Raw genomic sequence first — 20092 nt, forward strand, 5'->3', positions numbered from 1 at the left:
AAAACAAGATACTTAACATTTAAGGTAACATTATAGTCAACATTGTAGATTATTTACAGTGGTGGCCAAAATTGTTAGAACACTAGTATTTTCAGCAGCTAAAAAATGGTTTTAAGTCAGTTATTTATCTTTTGCTGTAGTGTGTCAGTAGGAAATATCAGTTTACATTTCCAAACATTCATTTTGCCATTAATTGTAATAATTCAGTAAGATTTTTGTTTGCACAAGGAGTCTGACAACAGCCAGTGCTCCACACAAAGATCTGATCTCATCATCATCCAGTCTGTCTGGAATGACATGAACAAACAGAACAAACTGAGATAAACTAAACCCAGAAGAACTGTGGCAACGTCTTTAAGATGCTTCAACAAACCCACCTGCAAAGCCACCTGAAAAACTATGTGCAAGTGCACCTAGGGCAAAAGCTGCTTTAAACGGCAAGGCTAGTCACAGAAAATGTTGATTTAATTTAGTTAATAGAAGTAAATTGATAATGAAAATCTATTTACGACATTGTTTTTTACAGCATTTTTACACAAGTGCCTAAAGCTTTTAACAGTACTTTAGGCTTTGCAGGTAGGTTTCTTGAAGCACCTTGGCTGACACTTGACATTGCCACAGTTCTTCTAGATTTAGTCTAAGTTTGTTATGTTTCTTCATGTCAATCCAGACAGACTGTATGATGATGAGATCAGATCTCTGTGTGCATATATAAAAAAAATACCTCTTCTATGGAGAGTCCAAGGAGAGAGTCCTCTACTGCTTCTGCATGTTCTGTCCCATCATCCTCACTGGCCTCTTTAGCCTGGCTCAATCTTTCCTTCTCATCCTCTTCCTAGGCAAATATGCAAATATTTGCGTAAATGTACAGTAAGCACAAGACTAACCAGGTGTCCTAGCGAGGTACTAGCCTATATTCAGAATTTAAGAATTTGTTCCCTTTTAATTCATAAAATTAATTCTGAATTAAATTCCCACCCCACACAAAAATCCTCCCAAAAAGAGAGGGAAAAACTAAATAATTACATAACTAACTATCCCCGTTAAAATATCTCTAATATGTGGAGAAAATTTAACTGATTAGACAAACTTCTTTGAACCAAATTAAACAATATCAAAATACTTTTATAAAACTGAGATAAATTAGTGCAGGAAAATGGCTTTAGCTATGATTCATAAAATGAGTTCTAACAACAACAAAAAAAGAAAAAAAAAAAAAAAAACTTAACACTTGTGATACTGACATTGTACACAGGATCATCCCTCACATAACAGTATTAATAACAAATGTTTTAGCTTGTAATTCTAATGTGAAAACTAAAAGGTAAAAAATTAACTAAGGTCTCACTGAAACATGACCAACACACTATATAAAAGGCACAGCTAAATGTGACACGTATTATAATGAATTTATGTGAATATTGCTGTAAGTTTAATTAAATTAAAACTTTTTATACTATTTTTATTGTTCTGTAACTGATTTTGTTTATCCTGAATAAGATATTTCACATAAAAGACGTTTACATATAGTCCACAAGATAAAATACTAGTTGAATTTATAAAAATTAAACCGTTTAAAAGTTTACATACACTTGATTCTTAATACTGTGTTGTTACCTGAAGCCTGTTGTTACCGAAGTTGTTTTGATAGTTGTTCATGAGTCCCTTATTTGTCCTGAACAGTTAAACTACACACTTCAGAAAAATCCTTCAGTTCCCACAAATTCTGTGGATTTTCAGCATTTTTGTGAATTTGAATGATTTTGAGATCCATCTTTTCACACTAAGGACAACAGACAGCGTTTCATTGATTAACACTGATCTAATGCTTCTAGACAAACTCTATATGTTGTGTAAACTGTTTATGGGTAATACTACTTACTGTACATACTGAATACATACATATACTTACAATACACACTGAAAAATGTTTCTTTATACTAGTTTCTAAATACTAGTTTCTGAATTAGTATTTGTTTCTAAAGAGTCTTCAGGTCTAAACTGCTACTCCATATTGTTGTGTTTTAAGCAAAAATGTTCAGTGGCAGTGGGTCTTTTCTGTGGATTTTCAGCATTTTTGTGAATTTGAATGATTTTGAGATCCATCTTTTCACACTAAGGACAACTGAGGGACTCAGTTACTGCAAGTATTACAGAAGGTTCAAACACTCACTGATTTTCCAGAAGAAAAAACAAAACAATGCATCAAGAGCTGGGGGTGAAAACTTTTTTGAATTTGAAGATCAGGGTAAATGTAACTTTACTAAATGAAAAAAACACCCCTGGTTCTTAATTTTTTCTTCTGAAGCATCAGTGAGCGTTTGAACCTTCTGTAATAGTTGCATATGAGTCTCTCAGTTGTCCTCAGTGTGAAAAGATGGATCTCAAAATCATAGTCAATGCTAGAAAAGGTTCAAATACAAAAATGTTGAAAAACCCAAAATGTGTGGGACCTGAAGGTTTTTTTTTTAAGAACATTAGGCAGTTTAACTGTTCAGGACCAACAAGGGACTCATGAACATAAACACAGCTGTGGATCATGAACAATACAGTATTAAGAATCAAGTGGATGTAAACTTTTGAACACGGTAATTTTTTATAAATTCAGCTTTTATTTTCTCTTGTGGACTACATGTAAACATCTTTTATGTGAAATATCTTATTCAGGACAATTCAGAACAAAATAAAAAAATAACATGCATTTTGTATGATCCCTCTTATTTTGCTAAAATAATTAACATTTTGCAGATGTAAATATATGTAAGTTTTTTACCTCAACTACATCTATGATTAATTATGCTATTAATCATGATCAAACAAAACGTTTCATTGATTAACACTGATCTAATGCTTCTAGACAAACTCTATATGTTGTGTAAACTGTTTATGGGTAATACTACTTACTGTACATACTGAATACATTCATATACTTACAATACATACTGAAAAATGAAATTATTATTAAAAAAAAATTAGTTTCTGAATTAGTATTGGTTTCTAAAGAGTCTTCAGGTCTAAACTGCTACTCCATATTGTTGTGTTTTAAGCAAAAATGTTCAGTGGCAGTGGGTCTTTTGGTAATTCATGAAGCATTTTAGCTTTAAGTAAGGCCAGAAAAAAATTATCATATGATTCCTGATTCATGTCTTGTTACACAGTGCAACCAACCAGATCTTTTATACTTATTAAACAACCTCAACTGAGAATTACTTTTAGTCTGAACTTTAGAATGGATTCAATTAATGCTTCCAGTTGATTAAACAACAGAAGTACCTGGTCCCTCTTCTTCATCTCCTCCACCTGCCGCAGCTGCTCAGAGGACAGAACGCTCTCAATGCGCTGCATGTCTCGCATCAGCAGCCGCTGTGACTCCAGGAACTGATCGTTGGCACGTTGCCAAGTGTGTTTCAGCTGACTGTGCTGTTGCCGCTCCAACTCCAGCAGGTGAACCACTGAAAAATAAACCATAGTTCAAACTGGATGTCAATCACCTGCTGATGTGCTGGGAATGGGACATAAAGACCTCTAGTCTATCACAGCTTTACAGTACAAGCATTTCACTTACATTCACAAAAACTGTTTTGGTGGACATGTGCGAGTGACATCTCATCTGTGAAACACCATCAGCACAATCTAATGCATCTAACCTTGCACAAATTACGTTTTTCATTTGGATTAAGTTTATTACCATATAAGTAAACAAAAAAGGCATGCAAAACATTTGCTGATGCATAGGGGAGTGTTCACACAGGATACATTTGTTCTCTTTTTTAAGCGACTGGCACCATGAATGCTGAGTTTTAAAGAAAGTGTCAAGTTAAAAATAGTTGAACTCTTAAAAACATGTCTTGAGACCTTGTGTTCCGTTTCTGAATGCAAATTCACATCCTGTATGTGCTTCCTAACATGACATTAAGGTGTAGCGTAAAATTTAATGCTTGTCAATAACTGAGCTATTTTGAAGTGTTATGACTACATAGTATCCGTTCACAGCTTTTGAATCTATAAGATTAATGTTAAGAAAAAGGATAAACAGTAATATTGTGAATTTTAAATAATATTATGAATAACATTTTTTAAAAATTATATTTGAATATATTTTAAAATGTAATTTATTTCTGAATGCTGAATTTTTAGCAGCCATTACTCCAAGTGTCACATGACCTTTCAGAAATCATTCTAATTTGCTGATCTGGTGCTCAACATTTCTTATTAATATGAATGTTGAAGAACTGATTAAAGATTCATTAAAGAATTCTAATAGCATATAATGTAGGAAATCCAAAAAAACATCACTTGTTTGAAACAGATTTTTTTTTACATTTTAAATGTCTTTACTGTTACTTCTTATTATCTTAATGCATCCTTGCTAAATACAGGTTGTAACTTCTTCACCAAAAAAAAAAAAAAATCACTTCATGAGCATTTTACAGTTTCTTTAGAGAAAATCTATCATCATATCACATCAAACAGAAAGTCTTCACAGCAACCCGTCAAAATAAAAGTTCAGTTTAAACTTAAAGAGATTTTGACAGATTTAATGTAATGACAGTATTACTGCTAACAACATAATGTTATGTTAACATAAAATGTTATTCTTTAAGAAATATTTACCAGAAAAATTATTTACCAGAAAAATGTAAATACACAACACTGTACTTCTCAGGAAAAAAAAATAAAAGTTTGTATTTTTTATAAAATAAATTAATTACATGCTTTTGATTATTAAAGTTTAATAAAACCATTAAAATGGAGCCCAGAAAATTAATGGAAAACACAGAATTTAGTAAAAATATTGAATTTAAAAATATATTTTACAGAGCCATAAAGCTACATTTGTTTTGTTAAAATAATTTTATAAGTTTCTGTTAAATTGTGTCCATTTCATGATTTTATCTAATTAGACATGCGTTTTGAGAAATATTTTTAATTTAACCGTTAAAACAGAGTCAAGAAAAATTTAAACAGGAAAACTTAAACAGGAAACAGGAAAACTTTCATAGGGCCTTATAAAAGGAAGTAAATAATTAAAATATTTAAACATTATACTGAACCTGAAATGACAAACTAATCAACCAAACTAAGAAGAAAATGTAACATTTCTTGTCAGTAAATCCAGTTCTGTAATCAGTAGTAAATCTCCATCACGTGCGTGCTTTCAGATGGAGAAGTATTTACTACACAGAGCCGTAGTTCACTGACAAGCTACGCAAAACCACGCAGACAGTATCATTGATATTATCGAATCATGCTGCGATAATAAAGTTGTTTCCGTAGCTTCTCTGTAAACTACGGCTCTGTGTAGTAAATGCTGCTCCATCTGAAAGCCGGTGAAAATACCACATTTAATAACATGTTTTTACGCCAAACTCACTTCATAATGTCAGTCGAGTGTTTGAAATAAATCCTTCTGTGAGATGATGTGGTTTCTTACAGAGAATAAGGCACACAACATATTTAACAGTATTCTAAGCAGTAACAAAGGCTGTGTCAATTAGCACAGCATTATAATAATTTATAATAATGAAAATGATAATAATAATTATAATAAGATCTCAGATAAATCATATCTTGTCATAGTCATGCGTTTATTAGTCATGTTGAATTTATCTGCAGCGATCAAGAATTCCTGGATTTCTTTTGTGGAGCGTATTTGGAGTTTCCTCACAAGAGCGCCCTCTGGGCTTCGAATGGAGATTTACTACTGATCACAGAACCTTGCTTTACAGACAAGATGCGCGCATGAATATCACAGCTTTTCCTAATGTTGAATGTGATATTATCGTGATTTATTATGATATTATTATGTTTGCATAATAAATATTTTGCTCACATACCTTCATGTAGTTCTTTCCGAAGTTTCTCTGCATCCTCCTGAAGGACAGATTTCTGGGTGTTGAGGACGGCAACATACATCTCCAAGTCTGTACGGCATGATTTCTCAGCCTCCAGGACGTGATTAAGCTCCTTCACCTGGGAATTAACCGAGCACATGTTTCAAACTTTGTTTTCCATGATTAACAAGACCCATAAACAGAGGCCTTCACACAACCTTTACACTTCAGAGTCCAAAAGCTGACTCAAAATGAACATTTTATGTTTGAAAATAAACTAGCAGACTCATTAACAACCTTTAATGACTTTAGGGCTGCTGGATCACTGACTTCTACCAACTTTTACAAGACTCAACTGATATATCACTCATTCCTAAGGCCAAAACATTACCACATAGTCATAATCATAACTTAACGGCTGTAATTACACACACTGTAAGTTCAATTCGCCAGGTGTGAATTTGTCTAATTCTTAACGTCATAACCACATGAAAGCAATGAAATGACATAGAAATGAGTCAGATCTAATAATACATCTGAACAAAACAGTCTGGCTCTCAGTTCCACTTTTTTTTTTTTTATTCACGCCTAACCTTTGCTGCCTCGAGTTCCTTAACTCGATCTTCTGAGCTTGACAGTTTGGCCTTCAGCGCTGCAATCTCACTCTCCATTGGCATCACCACCGAGCGTAGCTTCTCTGCGTCCTCCTGAGCCTAGATTAATACAAACCCACTAACATGATGCAAACACTCTGGCTTTGAGTCAGAATTCAGAGAATAAGACTGTGCATTTTTGCTTTTACAGTTCAGGGAAGTAAAATCCTAAAAAGTACATCAATAAGCAAATCTGACCTTCTTCATCTCGTTCTCTAAATTCTCCTCCTCCTGTCCCTCAGAGAGACGGCGGCGGAGCTCGGCTATCTCTCGCTCCACCCCGTCGCGGTACTGTGCCCACTGAGCACGCTCCTGCTCCAACTTCTGCTGGAACTGCAACTTAACTTCCCGCTCTGCATCTGGACACACATGCACGTCAAGATAAGGATTTATACATCAAACGGAAAGCCTCAGAAACACATTTTACATTCACATGCAGAGATCAAAAGTAGACATCTTTCTAATCCTCCCTTGTCCAAATAGGGTTTATTTATGACGCTTATGATTTAACAAGGCTTACACAGAATCTCAACTCAAAGACGGACTGCAACTTTCTGCCTACACTTCTGTCTCTACACAACATGAGTCTGTTGAATGTTCATTTATGAAATATACTGATTAATATAAAAATACACATTTACTGTTTAGCAGTGCTTAAACATTATGCTGATAAATGGCAAAAATAATTAAATAAATACATAAATTATATACGTAAATTCTATATATGCTGCATTTATTTGATCAAAAATAGTTTTAAAAAATTTATATTGTGAAACATTACAAAATTTAAATAATTTTACAATTTTAAAAAGAAATTATTTCCTATAATGGCAAAGTTCAATGTTTTTACTAAAACTGTTAAAAACCTTTTTGTTAATCAAAGTAAAGCTGAAATTAAAAAATATATAAATATTACATAAATTCAGTAAAAAAAAAAAACGTAATTGTGATATATTATTGCGATTTAAAATAATATTATTACAATTTTTAAAAAGTTATTTACTCCTGTAATAGCAAAGTTAAATGCTTTTGACTAAAACAATTAAAAACCATTTTGCTAATCAAAGTAAAGCTAAAATAAATAAAATATAAATATTAAATGAAACATTTGAAACAAAAAATGTAAATGTTATCATGGCAACTAACAAATACAAGTTGATACACTACAATTACTAACTGGAAAAAATAAAAACTATAACTAAACTGATTAAATAAATAAATAAATAAATAAAATAAAATAAACCCATGAAGTGACATTTTAAAAAAAAAACTAATATAAAAAGACAAAAATAACAAATTACTAAACATCAAAAGAAAAACTAATGTATATAAAAAAAACTATTTAAAATAATAATAAAAACTATAATGGTATATCAATAACACTAAAATAACACTTTCAAAAGAACAGCATTTCTTTGAAATATAAATATTTTGTTAAATTAAATGTCTCTGCTGTCATTTTTGATTAAATAAAATTATTTATTTCTTGCAGAAATAGTATAGTATATGAAAAACAACAATATATGGTGCCATCTAGAAAGTCCTTTACATTTTACGTTCTTTTACCCATGGTTTCTTCATAAATTGCAGCAATATGTGACCCTGGGCCACAAAACCAGTCCTAAATAGCACGGGTATATTTGTAGCAACAGCCAAAACAACATTGTATAGATCAAAATTATTATTTTTTTAATGTCAAAAATCATTAGGATATTAAGTAAAAATCATGTTCCATGAAGATATTTTGTAAATTTCATACCGTAAATACATCAAAACGTAATTGTTGTTCAGTAATATGCATTGCATAAGAACTTCATTTTTCCTCAATTTTTTTTTTTTTTTGCACGCTCAGATTCCACATTTTCAAACAGTTGTATATTGGCCAAATATTGTCCTATTCAAACAATAATCATAACTATACATCAATGGAAAGCTTATTTATTCAGCCTCCAGATGATTTATAAATATCTTTTTTTTTTTAATTGACCCTTATGACTGGTTTTGTGGTCCAGGGTTACATATTAGTCTTGTACTGCTATTTAGCAGTTCAGTCACCTTCAGGATAGAGATGAATGGTTTAGTTACCGTTTGAAACAGAAATAGAACATTAAATAAAAAGCGGTTCTGCGTATCGGTTATCCAACACTTCAGCATGAAAATAATCAGTATCTTATTACCTTTCATAATAGCCTGCAATGACGCCACCTCCTCCTGCCACTGCTGCTTGACCTGGTCGATGGCTTCCTGCTTTGTGCTCTCAGAGACGGTGGCCACAGCTTTGATGGTCTCCATCTCTGCTTTAGACTCGGTCAGCTGCTTCTGCAAACTGCTCAGCTCCACCTGGGACTTCTCCAGTATAGCAGCCTGCCTCTTCAGCTCCTCTGAGATATTTACAGGACAAGAACAGACGGTTTATGTAGAGGAACCGGCAGCTTCAGTTCTATAAGGCCACCAGCATTTGTTTCACATGATGTTTCATTCACTTTGACTAATAATTGGTCCCTGTTTGCACCCATTTTTATGTATTAAGTGTAAAAGGAGCCTTGTGTTTAGATCCCTGCTAACATTGTTAGAAAAGTTTTGAAATGTATCTGGCTTAGTAGTTTCATCCTGCCCCAGGACAGATTTGCTGTGAAATAAAGATCTATGACGACACCTCAACTGTTTGCTTGTTGTTCATTCTACTGTATCTATGTGTGTATCCAGGCACAATATGTAATGGATGGATTACATGTCTACTGAAAGGGTGAGAACCAAGGGGCAACCTTCCGGTCTCCCTCGTGAAACCAACACGGAAGTGACCGAAACAGCAATTCATCGACTGGCCGCTTGAGGCTGGCTGCAAAAGGGAGTCAATCCCATTGACACTCCATGTTAAAATGCCCAACTTTCCAGCAGAAAAAAGTATGTTTACAGCCTGGTTCAAAAAATGGTTTTGGTCTATATAGCTAGTTTTGCCCTTCATGTCAACTGTGAGGGGGGTGAATTTTTTTATAACTCATCGATTTAAGTTATATTAAGCCTTAAAGTTCAGCATAATTAAGGGCGTGGCCACATGAGTGACAGGGGGATTGCCGCTGCTGTCACCACTGTCGCTCTAGGCGGGCGTGGTTTCAGCAACCAGCTCCACCCACATCCCGCCTTTTTGCCCATTTTTGATTATCCGGGAGTGACGCGCGATGACGCGATTCCAAGATGGCGTGGCCGAATCCCGCCCACTATGAGCTTCAAATTAGCGCTTCAGAATCCTACGGGTGACGTCACGGATACTACGTCCATATTTTTTACAGTCTATGGTGAGAACTAGGGCTGCACGATACATCGTTTCAGCATCGTCATCGCGATGTACGCATGCGCGATAGTCACATAGCGGCAGTCACGATGCTGGGCAAAATAAAAATAAAATTATGTGCGTCTGATTTAAAAATGTACTGTCTATATCTCTAAACTTTCTATTCACGGATCTATATTTGTCTAATATAAAGTAATTAACTCATATTTAAGGGTTCTTTAAAAACTACAAAGCACACATTGCTTCACCTACTTGATGCATGCAGTCTCTGCGTGCGCACATACTCTTTGGTGCGCATGACGAAATGAGCGCGGGACAGGAGAAAAGCGCCGAAATGGAAGATTTGGTCCCCAAAAAAAAAAACGCAACGTCGGTCGTATGGAAGTATTCTGTATACTGTGACGAGTGTCTCTGGGCTCATCAGCGTCGCCCTGGCAACCAACACGCAACACCTGCACCTCCTCGTCAGCGGCCGATCGGTCCCAGCTGCCGCTCATCAGCCTGCAGCATAAGACGCCGCTGCTGCGTTCACTCAGACAGACTCACGTCTCACGCTGATCACACTGATGCTAACGTTCTCTCTTTTGTCACACAGAGGGCAGCGAGTGACCGACGGCCGCAGCACGCACGCCTGGACACCCCCTTCACGGACACGAGAACTTCACTAGAGCACCAGTTTGGATCGCACTGAGCACCGTTCATCACGTTTCATTTGCACAAGTATTCAATAAAATCCACCCTCCGGGGCTTTTGCACTGAGCTGCCTTGTTGTGTGATCTCTCAACCGTGACACCTGGTGGAGAATGCGGGCAACTGCATGAGAGATCACACACAAGTGTTTGCATTCACCCGCACTGAAAGACGTCTTTTTTTTCTGTTCACTCTTCTTTTAGAATCGGTCAGCGCGCTCTCTCTCCATGGAGACGACTGAATTATTACAACGCCTCACCGAAGTCACCGTCCGCCAGCAGCAGATCATGGAACATCTGGCTACTCGGCAGGGCAGGACCGAAGAGGAACTCGCCGCCCTCCGAGCCCAAGCTGCCTCACGCGTTCCATTACCTGATCCTCGGATGCAAGCAGCACGGCTGCTGCCGAAGATGACCGCGCAGGATGATGTGGAGGCTTATCTACAAATGTTTGAGTCCACCGCTCACCGCGAAGGCTGGGAACCGGACGACTGGGCTTCAGCGCTGGCGCCCCTCCTCACAGGCGAAGCTCAACGGGCGTTCTTCTCGCTGTCCCCAACAGCAGCCGGTGATTATAGAGAGGTGAAGAGAGAAATTCTCGCCAGATTGGGTCTGTCTCCTATTTGTGCGGCCCAACAGTTCTTCGAGTGGGAGTATAAAGCCCGGGTGCCAGCGCGAGCCCAGGCTGCCGAACTCGTCCGCTTGGCACAGCACTGGCTGCTTGAAGGAGAGCCCACCGCAGCCCAGGTAATGGAACGCGTGGTGGTCGATCGCCTCCAGCGAGCCCTGCCCCGAGTCCTTCGCCAAGCTGTCGGGATGAAAAACCCCACCACGGTCATGTCCCTTGTGGAGGCGATCGAGCTGGCGGACGCCATCCACCACCGGGAGGTCGGAGAGAGAGCGCCGCCGTTTCCCCGGAGGGTGGTCCAGGAGCGACGCACGCCGGAGGGCACCCCGCGCGCAGTTAGCAGGCCGACGGTTCCCTCGCCGATGGACGAGCCGATGCCCACCGCCGAGCCGACAACACCTCCGCGGACCTGGCTGGCGGGTTGCATCCTACATCAGCGCGTCCCGCCGGCGGCACCAGAAGCGGACGTCACCGTGAATGGAAAACCCGTGCGAGCGCTTCTGGATTCGGGCAGTGCGGTCACCCTCATACAAGCTCGGCTGTGCCCTCCCCGTCCCAACCAAAAGAGCCTGCTACCCATTACGTGTGTGCACGGAGATACCCAACAGGTCCCAGCTCGTCGTATCAACGTCGCTGCAGCTCATGGCAATTGGCCTGTGGAGGCTGGAATCATGGAGAATCTGCCGGTCTCACTGCTCCTCGGACGGGACTGGCCGGGGTTTGACCGCCTGCTCGCCGCTGCCGCCCAACCCGCCGGCCAGGAAGGGAACCGTCGTCGCCGCAGGCGGCCCCGAAGACCCCGCCGCCAACCGGCCCTGCTTGCCTCGGACAGCGGGAGAGATGGTGAGTCCCCCTCTCAAAATACTAACCTTTTCTATGATGTGTTTCGTCAGGCCAGTGAGGGGGGCTCATTCGCCAAGGAACAACGGGAGGACGACCGACTGAAACATTGCTGGGGACAAGTCCGCGCGGTGGATGACAAAGACGTCCTCCCACGGCCCCATCCTCTCCCGCATTTCATTGTCCGAAAGGGCCTGCTATACTGCGTCGCCCAGCGAAGGGGGGAGGAGAAGGAGTTACTGGTCGTCCCACGGACCAAAACGGAGGCCGTGTTAGAGCTCGCCCACTCCCACCCCATGGCCGGTCACCTGGGGGCTGCTAACACCGCACAACGGGTTCGAGACCGTTTTCACTGGCCCGGATTGGACGCGGAAGTGAAACGGTTTTGCCAGGCCTGTCCCACATGCCAGCGGACCGCGCCTAGAACTCCTCCCCCCAGTCCGCTCATCCCATTACCCATCATTGAGGTGCCCTTCGAGCGGATCGGACTGGATCTTGTGGGGCCGTTGCCTAAGTCTGCCCGTGGTCATGAGCACATCCTCGTCATCGTCGACTACGCCACCCGGTATCCGGAAGCAGTCCCCCTGCGGAAAGCAACAGCGAAGGCCATCGCCCAGGAGCTGTTTCTGTTGGCCAGCCGGGTGGGTATCCCATCAGAGATACTGACTGACCAGGGTACACCGTTCATGTCCCGGCTAATGGCAGACCTCTGCAGGCTGCTGCGGGTGAAACAGTTGAGGACGACAGTCTATCATCCGCAGACCGACGGGCTCGTGGAACGTTTTAATCAAACCCTCAAGCAGATGCTTCGGAGGGTAGCTGCCGAGGACAGACGCGACTGGGACCTGATGCTCCCGTATGTCCTGTTCGGGATCCGCGAAGTACCTCAGGCCTCAACTGGTTTCACCCCCTTCGAGCTCCTGTTCGGCCGCCAGCCACGGGGGCTGCTGGATGTCGCTCGGGAAGCCTGGGAGCAGCAGCAGCCTGCACCCCACCGCACGGTCATCGAGCACGTGAAGCAGATGAGGGAAAGGATCGACCGGGTCATGCCATTAGTCCGGGAACACCTCAGCAAGGCGCAGCAGGCCCAACAACGCCACTACAACCGGGCAGCCCAACCACGGGAATTCCAACCGGGAGACAGGGTGATGGTATTGGTCCCCACCTCCGCCTGCAAGTTCCTGGCGTCCTGGCAGGGCCCCTATACTGTGGTGGAAAAGGTCGGACCAGTAACTTACCGACTACGGCAGCCTGGACGACGACGGACCGAACAGCTCTATCACATTAATCTCCTTAAGAGATGGCAAGGGACCAACGAGCAGGTAGCCGCCCTCAGTCTCACCGATCCCGTGGTTGTCGACATGAATCCCCATCTGTCGGCTGCCCAGAAGACCGAGCTGCAACACCTGGTCAGTCAGTTCGAGGATGTGTTCTCCTCCCAGCCCGGGCAGACCAACGTCATCCAACATGACATCAAAACGCCCCCTGGAGTGATCGTCAGGCAACGGCCCTACAGAGTCCCAGAGGCTCGTCGGCAGGCTATCGAAGAGGAAATTCAACAGATGCTGAAGTTGGGGGTAATAGAACCATCTCGCAGCCCGTGGTCCAGCCCCATCGTGATGGTACCTAAGCCGGATGGCACCCTCCGCTTCTGCAACGACTTCCGCCGGCTGAACGAAGTCTCCGAATTCGACAGCTACCCCATGCCTCGGGTGGATGAGCTGTTGGACCGGCTGGGGAGGGCCCGGTACATCTCAACCCTCGACCTTACCAAAGGATATTGGCAAGTTCCGCTTACCCCCTCGGCAAAACCGAAGACGGCGTTCTCCACTCCCAGTGGACACTGGCAGTACCGGACCCTCCCCTTCGGCTTGCACGGAGCACCCGCCACCTTCCAGCGTATGATGGATATCCTCCTGAGGCCCCACCAAGCCTACGCGGCTGCATACCTGGACGACGTCGTCGTGCACTCCGAGGCATGGGATGAACACCTGGAACGTCTGCGGAGGGTGCTCTCGGAGCTCCGGCGGGCTGGACTAACCGCCAACCCCCGCAAATGCCACCTAGCGCTCTCCGAAGCGAAGTACCTGGGCTTCCAAGTCGGCCGCGGCCTCATCCGGCCCCAGGACAGGAAGGTAGAAGCGATACTCACCGCTCCCCAGCCTCAGACGAAGACCCAGGTACGAGCCTTTTTGGGGTTGGCGGGATACTATCGCTGTTTTATCCCCAACTTCTCCTCTCTAGCCGCCCCCCTGACAGACCTGACCAGGAAGGGGCAGCCCGAGAAGATTCGCTGGACGCCCGCCACAGAAGAGGCGTTCGCCGGACTCAAGACTGCCCTCACCTCAGCGCCGGTACTCCGTGCCCCGGACTTCCGCTGCCCCTTCCTGCTGCAGACGGATGCCTCCGATACCGGACTCGGGGCCGTACTATCGCAGATCCAGGAAGGTGAGGAGCATCCTATTATTTATATCAGCAGGAAGCTGTCCTCGGCTGAGAAGAACTACGCCGCCGTAGAGAAGGAGGCCCTGGCCATCAAGTGGGCAGTCCTGGAGCTGCGATATTACCTCCTCGGCCGCAAGTTCACCCTGGTGACCGACCACGCCCCCCTACAGTGGATGGCCCGCGCCAAGGACACCAACGCCAGGGTGACTCGCTGGTTCCTCGCGCTCCAGGACTTCCACTTCGAAGTCCGCCACCGCGCCGGGGCCGCCAACGCCAATGCAGATGGGCTCTCACGGATATGGACAGCTTTTGCAGGTCTGTCAGGGGTCATTCCCCACCCACCCCTTAATTCACCCCTACTGTCTCCATTCGTTCCCAGGACCAGAACGACGCTTAGGGGGGGGGGATGTGACGAGTGTCTCTGGGCTCATCAGCGTCGCCCTGGCAACCAACACGCAACACCTGCACCTCCTCGTCAGCGGCCGATCGGTCCCAGCTGCCGCTCATCAGCCTGCAGCATAAGACGCCGCTGCTGCGTTCACTCAGACAGACTCACGTCTCACGCTGATCACACTGATGCTAACGTTCTCTCTTTTGTCACACAGAGGGCAGCGAGTGACCGACGGCCGCAGCACGCACGCCTGGACACCCCCTTCACGGACACGAGAACTTCACTAGAGCACCAGTTTGGATCGCACTGAGCACCGTTCATCACGTTTCATTTGCACAAGTATTCAATAAAATCCACCCTCCGGGGCTTTTGCACTGAGCTGCCTTGTTGTGTGATCTCTCAACCGTGACAATACAAAAACGATGATGCTGACCAAAAACAGATGCTTTGTCGGGAGTGCCTGGCAGTTGTTGCCACAACTCGCGGAAACACTACGAATTTGTTTGACCATTTAAGTCAGCACCACAAAGCACTGTATGACGAATGCAAAACCAGATCAGATTGCCGTCCAAAGCAAAAAACTATTTCGGATGCGTTTGCCAGTGTGACGCCTTACGAGAAGGGCTCTAAAGCGACAGAAAGATGCCACTGATGCTATTACATTTCACCTTGCGAAAGACATGGTACCAGTAAACACGGTCACCAAGCAGGCTTTTACAAACATGATCCGTTCGCTTGACAAGCCTTATGTTATGCCGTCACACACTTATATTTCTCAAATTGCCATCCCAGATCTGTACAACAAATGCAAGGCACAAGTGGAATTTTATTCAGCAACAACCGCTTCAATGAGTAAATTAATGCATACAGAAGCACCAAATTGGTGTATTTGAATATTTACATTTACTTTATGCAACAGTTCTGAGAAAGAAGCCAATTTTTTTATAGAGTTGTTGAAAAGTTTAATCTTTTTTGTTAGCTGATGAGCAACACTTGTTTTACTTTGGCTAAACAAAGTATGCAAAACTAAAAAAAAGAATCTTCTGACTTTTTTTTTTTTAATTTTGTGTCAAAATATATTTACTAATCTGTTTTCAAAAAAGAAGTTGTTAAATAAAATGTTAAATTACTTATTTTGTCACTCATGTTAATTCTTTAATGTGATAATGAAGTGTCCTCTTTTCATTCTGAAAATGAGTTCCCTTTCATCGAGGTAAAAGCAACATTCATTATTAATTTCATAACATATTAGAGCCTTGATTTGCCTGAATTGACTGAATAAGGGGAGTCAAACTGTTTATGAAACAACCCAAAATAAGGTTTAAAAAGTATTTTATTTCAGGGTTTGGATTATACTTTAACACTTTTTTATTCTTTGAAAATGCTTACAAAATTATCCCAATTATTTTTGAATTATTATTTGATTTTTAAGCAGTTCAAAACACCTGATGAGCGTAAATGAATTTGTACACATCGCAATGTATATCGCAGGAAAAAAATATATCGCAAAGTAATTTTTTCCCAATATCGTGCAGCCCTAGTGAGAACTGAAAGTCAGTGAGTGCAAATCCCAAGAATTTGTTTTCCCTTTAAACCGCATGTAATGAACAACACCTTTGGTAGGACACCTATGTGAACTTAAGCACTAACTTCATACACACAAAAATTAATAAAAAAAACAAATAAACAAGAGGAAAAAAAGGCCAAATAAACATAAAACTAAAACCAAACAACCAACAAAACTAGAAACATAAAAATGTATTAAAAAAAAAAAAATATATATATATATATATATATATATATATATATATATATATATATATATATATATATATATATATATATGCATCTCTTTTTTCTGTATCTTGCTGCTACATCGCTAAACACTGTAAACAATATATTACCTTCTTTAGACAGATAGAGTTCTTTAAACTTGGCTCGCTTCTGGTTGAACTCCATCTCCAGCTGTTGTTTGAGCTTCAGGAAGTCGGTTCGATCCTGCTCCTGTTCGGCCGCGTGCTGCTGCAGAACCCCTGCCGGAGCAATCATAACATCCATCAGTGCCAGACGTTCACAAAAATCTACACCTCCAACCTCAGAAAGGCAGGAATAAAATGTGTATAAATAATGCATGACTCTTGAAGGGACATTTCCAATGACAAAGGAGTTGAGAGAACGAGATAACCATTCTCGCTTGGCTAAATAATAGAAGTGTTGCGCCAATGTACTGAAATGTTTTTACAGTTTTTTTGAAGATGGACTACCGTTCTTGGACTATTGGGTGTCGGTAAAAATTTATAAAATTGTATTATTAAATATTAAATATTATTATGATTTAAAATAGCTGCTTTCTATTTCCTTTTTTGTTTTCAAATGTAATGTAATTTATTCCTGTAATGCAAAGCTGAATCTTCAGCTTTATTACTCCAGTCTTCAGCACACCATAATTCTTCAGAAATTATTCTAACATGCTGATTTGGTGTTCAAGAAACATTTCTTATTGATTTTGAAAACAGTAATGCATTTTTTTTTAAGATTATATGATGAAAGTTCAAAAGAACAGCATTTATATAAAATAGAAACCATTTTTAACATTACAAAAAATTGTAATAGGCCTAGGTCTTTACTCTTTACTATCATTTTTGATCAAGTAAATGCATCCTTGCTGAATAAAAATAATAATTTCTTAAAAAAAAAAAAAAAACTAGAACTGAAATTAGATAATAAAATAATAAAATAAACCGTAATATAAAAAAACGAATATAAGGACAAAAAAAATCACATAAAATTTAAGGAAAACTGAGATATTAAAATAAAACCTAATTAAAAATAAAAATGATCGTAGTATATCAATAATTCTGAAATAACATTTTCAAAAGAACAACATTTATTACAAATCTAAATAAATTGTGACATTACGGATGTCTTTGCTGTCATTTCTGATTATATTTTTAAATGTATTTTTTTTTTTTTTTTACATTTGTAACAATGTAGATGTTTGTAATGCCACGTTTGATCAATTAAAAGTTTAATTTACCCAAAAATGATAATTAGCCCATGATTTACTCATCCTCAAGGTATCTTAGGTGTATATGACTTCCTTCTTTCAGTCGAACCCAGAGATATATTAAAAAATGTCCTGGCTCTTTGAAGCTTTATTGTAAGAAATATATCCATGTTTAAAACATAATAATTACTTTTCTCAAGCTTGCACTAACTGTTTTACTTGGAACCCATTCCGGTCAAATGACAGGAGGCCTTTATTTACCCCCCGGAGCCATGTAGAGCACTTTTTTATGGATGGATGCACTTTATTAGACTTGTTTTGGACTGTTAAACAGAAACACTCACCTATTGCCATTATAAAGCTTGGGAGAGCCAGTATAATTTTCAATATAACTCTGATTGGATTCGACTGAAAGAAAAAAGTCATATACACCTAGAATGCCTTGAAGGTGAGTAAAACATGGGCTAATTTTCATTTTTGGGTGAACTAATCCTTTAAGGCATTTTTGCTGAATAAACGGCTTAATTTAAAAAAAATTAGCTGTAGTGTACTAATTTCAAACATAAAACTTAAGGCCAATAAATAAAATCAAAAGAGAGCTTATATTTTCTTCAGTTCTCTTAAGTTTGCATGTTGGAGTTTTTATTTGGGACATCTTTCATTTTGATTCACTAATCAAACATGTCACAGCTCTCTTTTGCTCTTTGAACCTTTAAACAAACTACTTTCATACTGAGGCTCAGAGCAGTGAGAAGGCTTTTAAAGTGTTACAAAATATATTTTTCCCCAAACATGTGATAAACTCTACGATCGGCAAACCAAAAATGTGAAAACTGCGCAATATGTTAAAGTGAAAGTAAAAACTGACTTTCAGCATCTGACGTGCATTCTCTCAGAGACAATGAGAGACGATTATACTTCATATGCTGATATTAATTTAGTCCCTTAATATTTTTCTTGTGCCCCGAACATGGTGGGAGGCAGCACAAGCTATTTGCTTCACCACCTCCGCCACAAACATGTCCAGGAATATGAAGAATGCACAATAAAGTGTTGTGTATTTTGACTGCAAGTCATGAATTCTGATTTCTTCACCTCATTACAATTATGAGTGCCACTGTCACTTCTTTGTGAACAGCAGCTTTTGTGAGACCAATCAAACCTGGGTTAATACTTGTCCGGTCAATGTAAGCCAATATACTGCAGTAATTATTCTCTAATTTATTAGGAAATGTGGTTAACACCTAGTCATGCATGAAAAAAAAAATACCGTCATATCAGGGATGGAAATTAGCACCCGCCAGCAGCCAAATGCGGGCGATTTTGTGTTGTGGCGGGTAAACTTGCTTCACCCACCGGCCACCGTGGCGGGTAAATAAAAATAACATACTTCAACCGAACGGCGTGAGGCGGTAATGCACCTTAACGTTGGTTGCGAACTGCCGTTAAAATACACAAAGAAGAAGAAGAAGAAGAAGAAGAAGAAGAAGAAGAAGGCGGACACTTTTAGCAAAGGCACACCTTCAAAAAAATGTGGCGATACATCATAGGCGTTAAGAGTTCTGTTAAAATATCTTTACAATCTGCTTTTGAAGAAATATATTGTATTTCGTGCTACAGCGCACATTCTGTCAGATGCAATTCATGGCGCATCTTTCTTAATATACTGTACAATGCGGCATTCATTTACATCAGATGATAACTTGGGGGCAGAGTTCCACTCACACAGGGGCGTAATTTCCACTGGGGACACGCTTTTCAAAATCCCGTTGATGTCCACCCAAATGGTTTTGTTAAGTAATCTCTTGTATTTTAGAATGCACGCTCTACGCTGCCGAGAGTTTCGCGCTATAGTAAACGAAACCCAAAGTAAAACGCGCACGCACATTCAAAAGCAACTTTAATACCCTGCGTTTAGAGAGCGACTCCCCAATGCACGCAAATTAGGCTACATAAAATATCTAGGCTGTTATAGTGTGTTAATGTTGGCTATAAGTTGTGTAGTTGTGAAGATAGCTCTGTATCATGATAGAAAAATTCTGTGAAAATGTCAGTATTTTATTGAGACTTGAGATTAAATAAACTGCTCAAGTATAGTAGATCTTGTAGTGTTAATCTTCACATGCAGCTACACATTGTCGGTTAAAAACATAAAGTGGCTGGTAAAAACATTTAGTGGCTGGTAGATTTTGAAATCCACCAGCCACACTGGCCGGTGGACAAAAAAGTTCATTTCCATCCCTGCGTCATATACCGTGATACCGTAAGATTTTGAAAAAAATACCGTGATATGAACTTTTGGTCATACCGCCC

At 40.6% G+C, this 20092-nt stretch overlaps 1 protein-coding gene across 1 annotated transcript in view; it reads right to left on the reverse strand.

Annotated features, from left to right (window-relative positions):
- The window catches only part of LOC141334987 (rab GTPase-binding effector protein 1-like), a 40794-nt gene that overhangs the window by 18610 nt on the left and 2092 nt on the right, over positions 1–20092 (reverse strand). The window contains exons 2-8 of the mRNA XM_073840225.1: positions 16677–16805; positions 8665–8868; positions 6686–6846; positions 6428–6547; positions 5838–5973; positions 3274–3452; positions 725–835 (exon numbers count right to left, since the gene is read on the reverse strand). Of these exons, the coding sequence (XP_073696326.1) occupies positions 725–835; positions 3274–3452; positions 5838–5973; positions 6428–6547; positions 6686–6846; positions 8665–8868; positions 16677–16805 (1040 nt within the window). The remainder of the gene's footprint in view (positions 1–724; positions 836–3273; positions 3453–5837; positions 5974–6427; positions 6548–6685; positions 6847–8664; positions 8869–16676; positions 16806–20092) is intronic.

This window comes from Garra rufa, chromosome 5 (assembly GCF_049309525.1).
Source record: "Garra rufa chromosome 5, GarRuf1.0, whole genome shotgun sequence".
Taxonomy (NCBI): domain Eukaryota; kingdom Metazoa; phylum Chordata; class Actinopteri; order Cypriniformes; family Cyprinidae; genus Garra; species Garra rufa.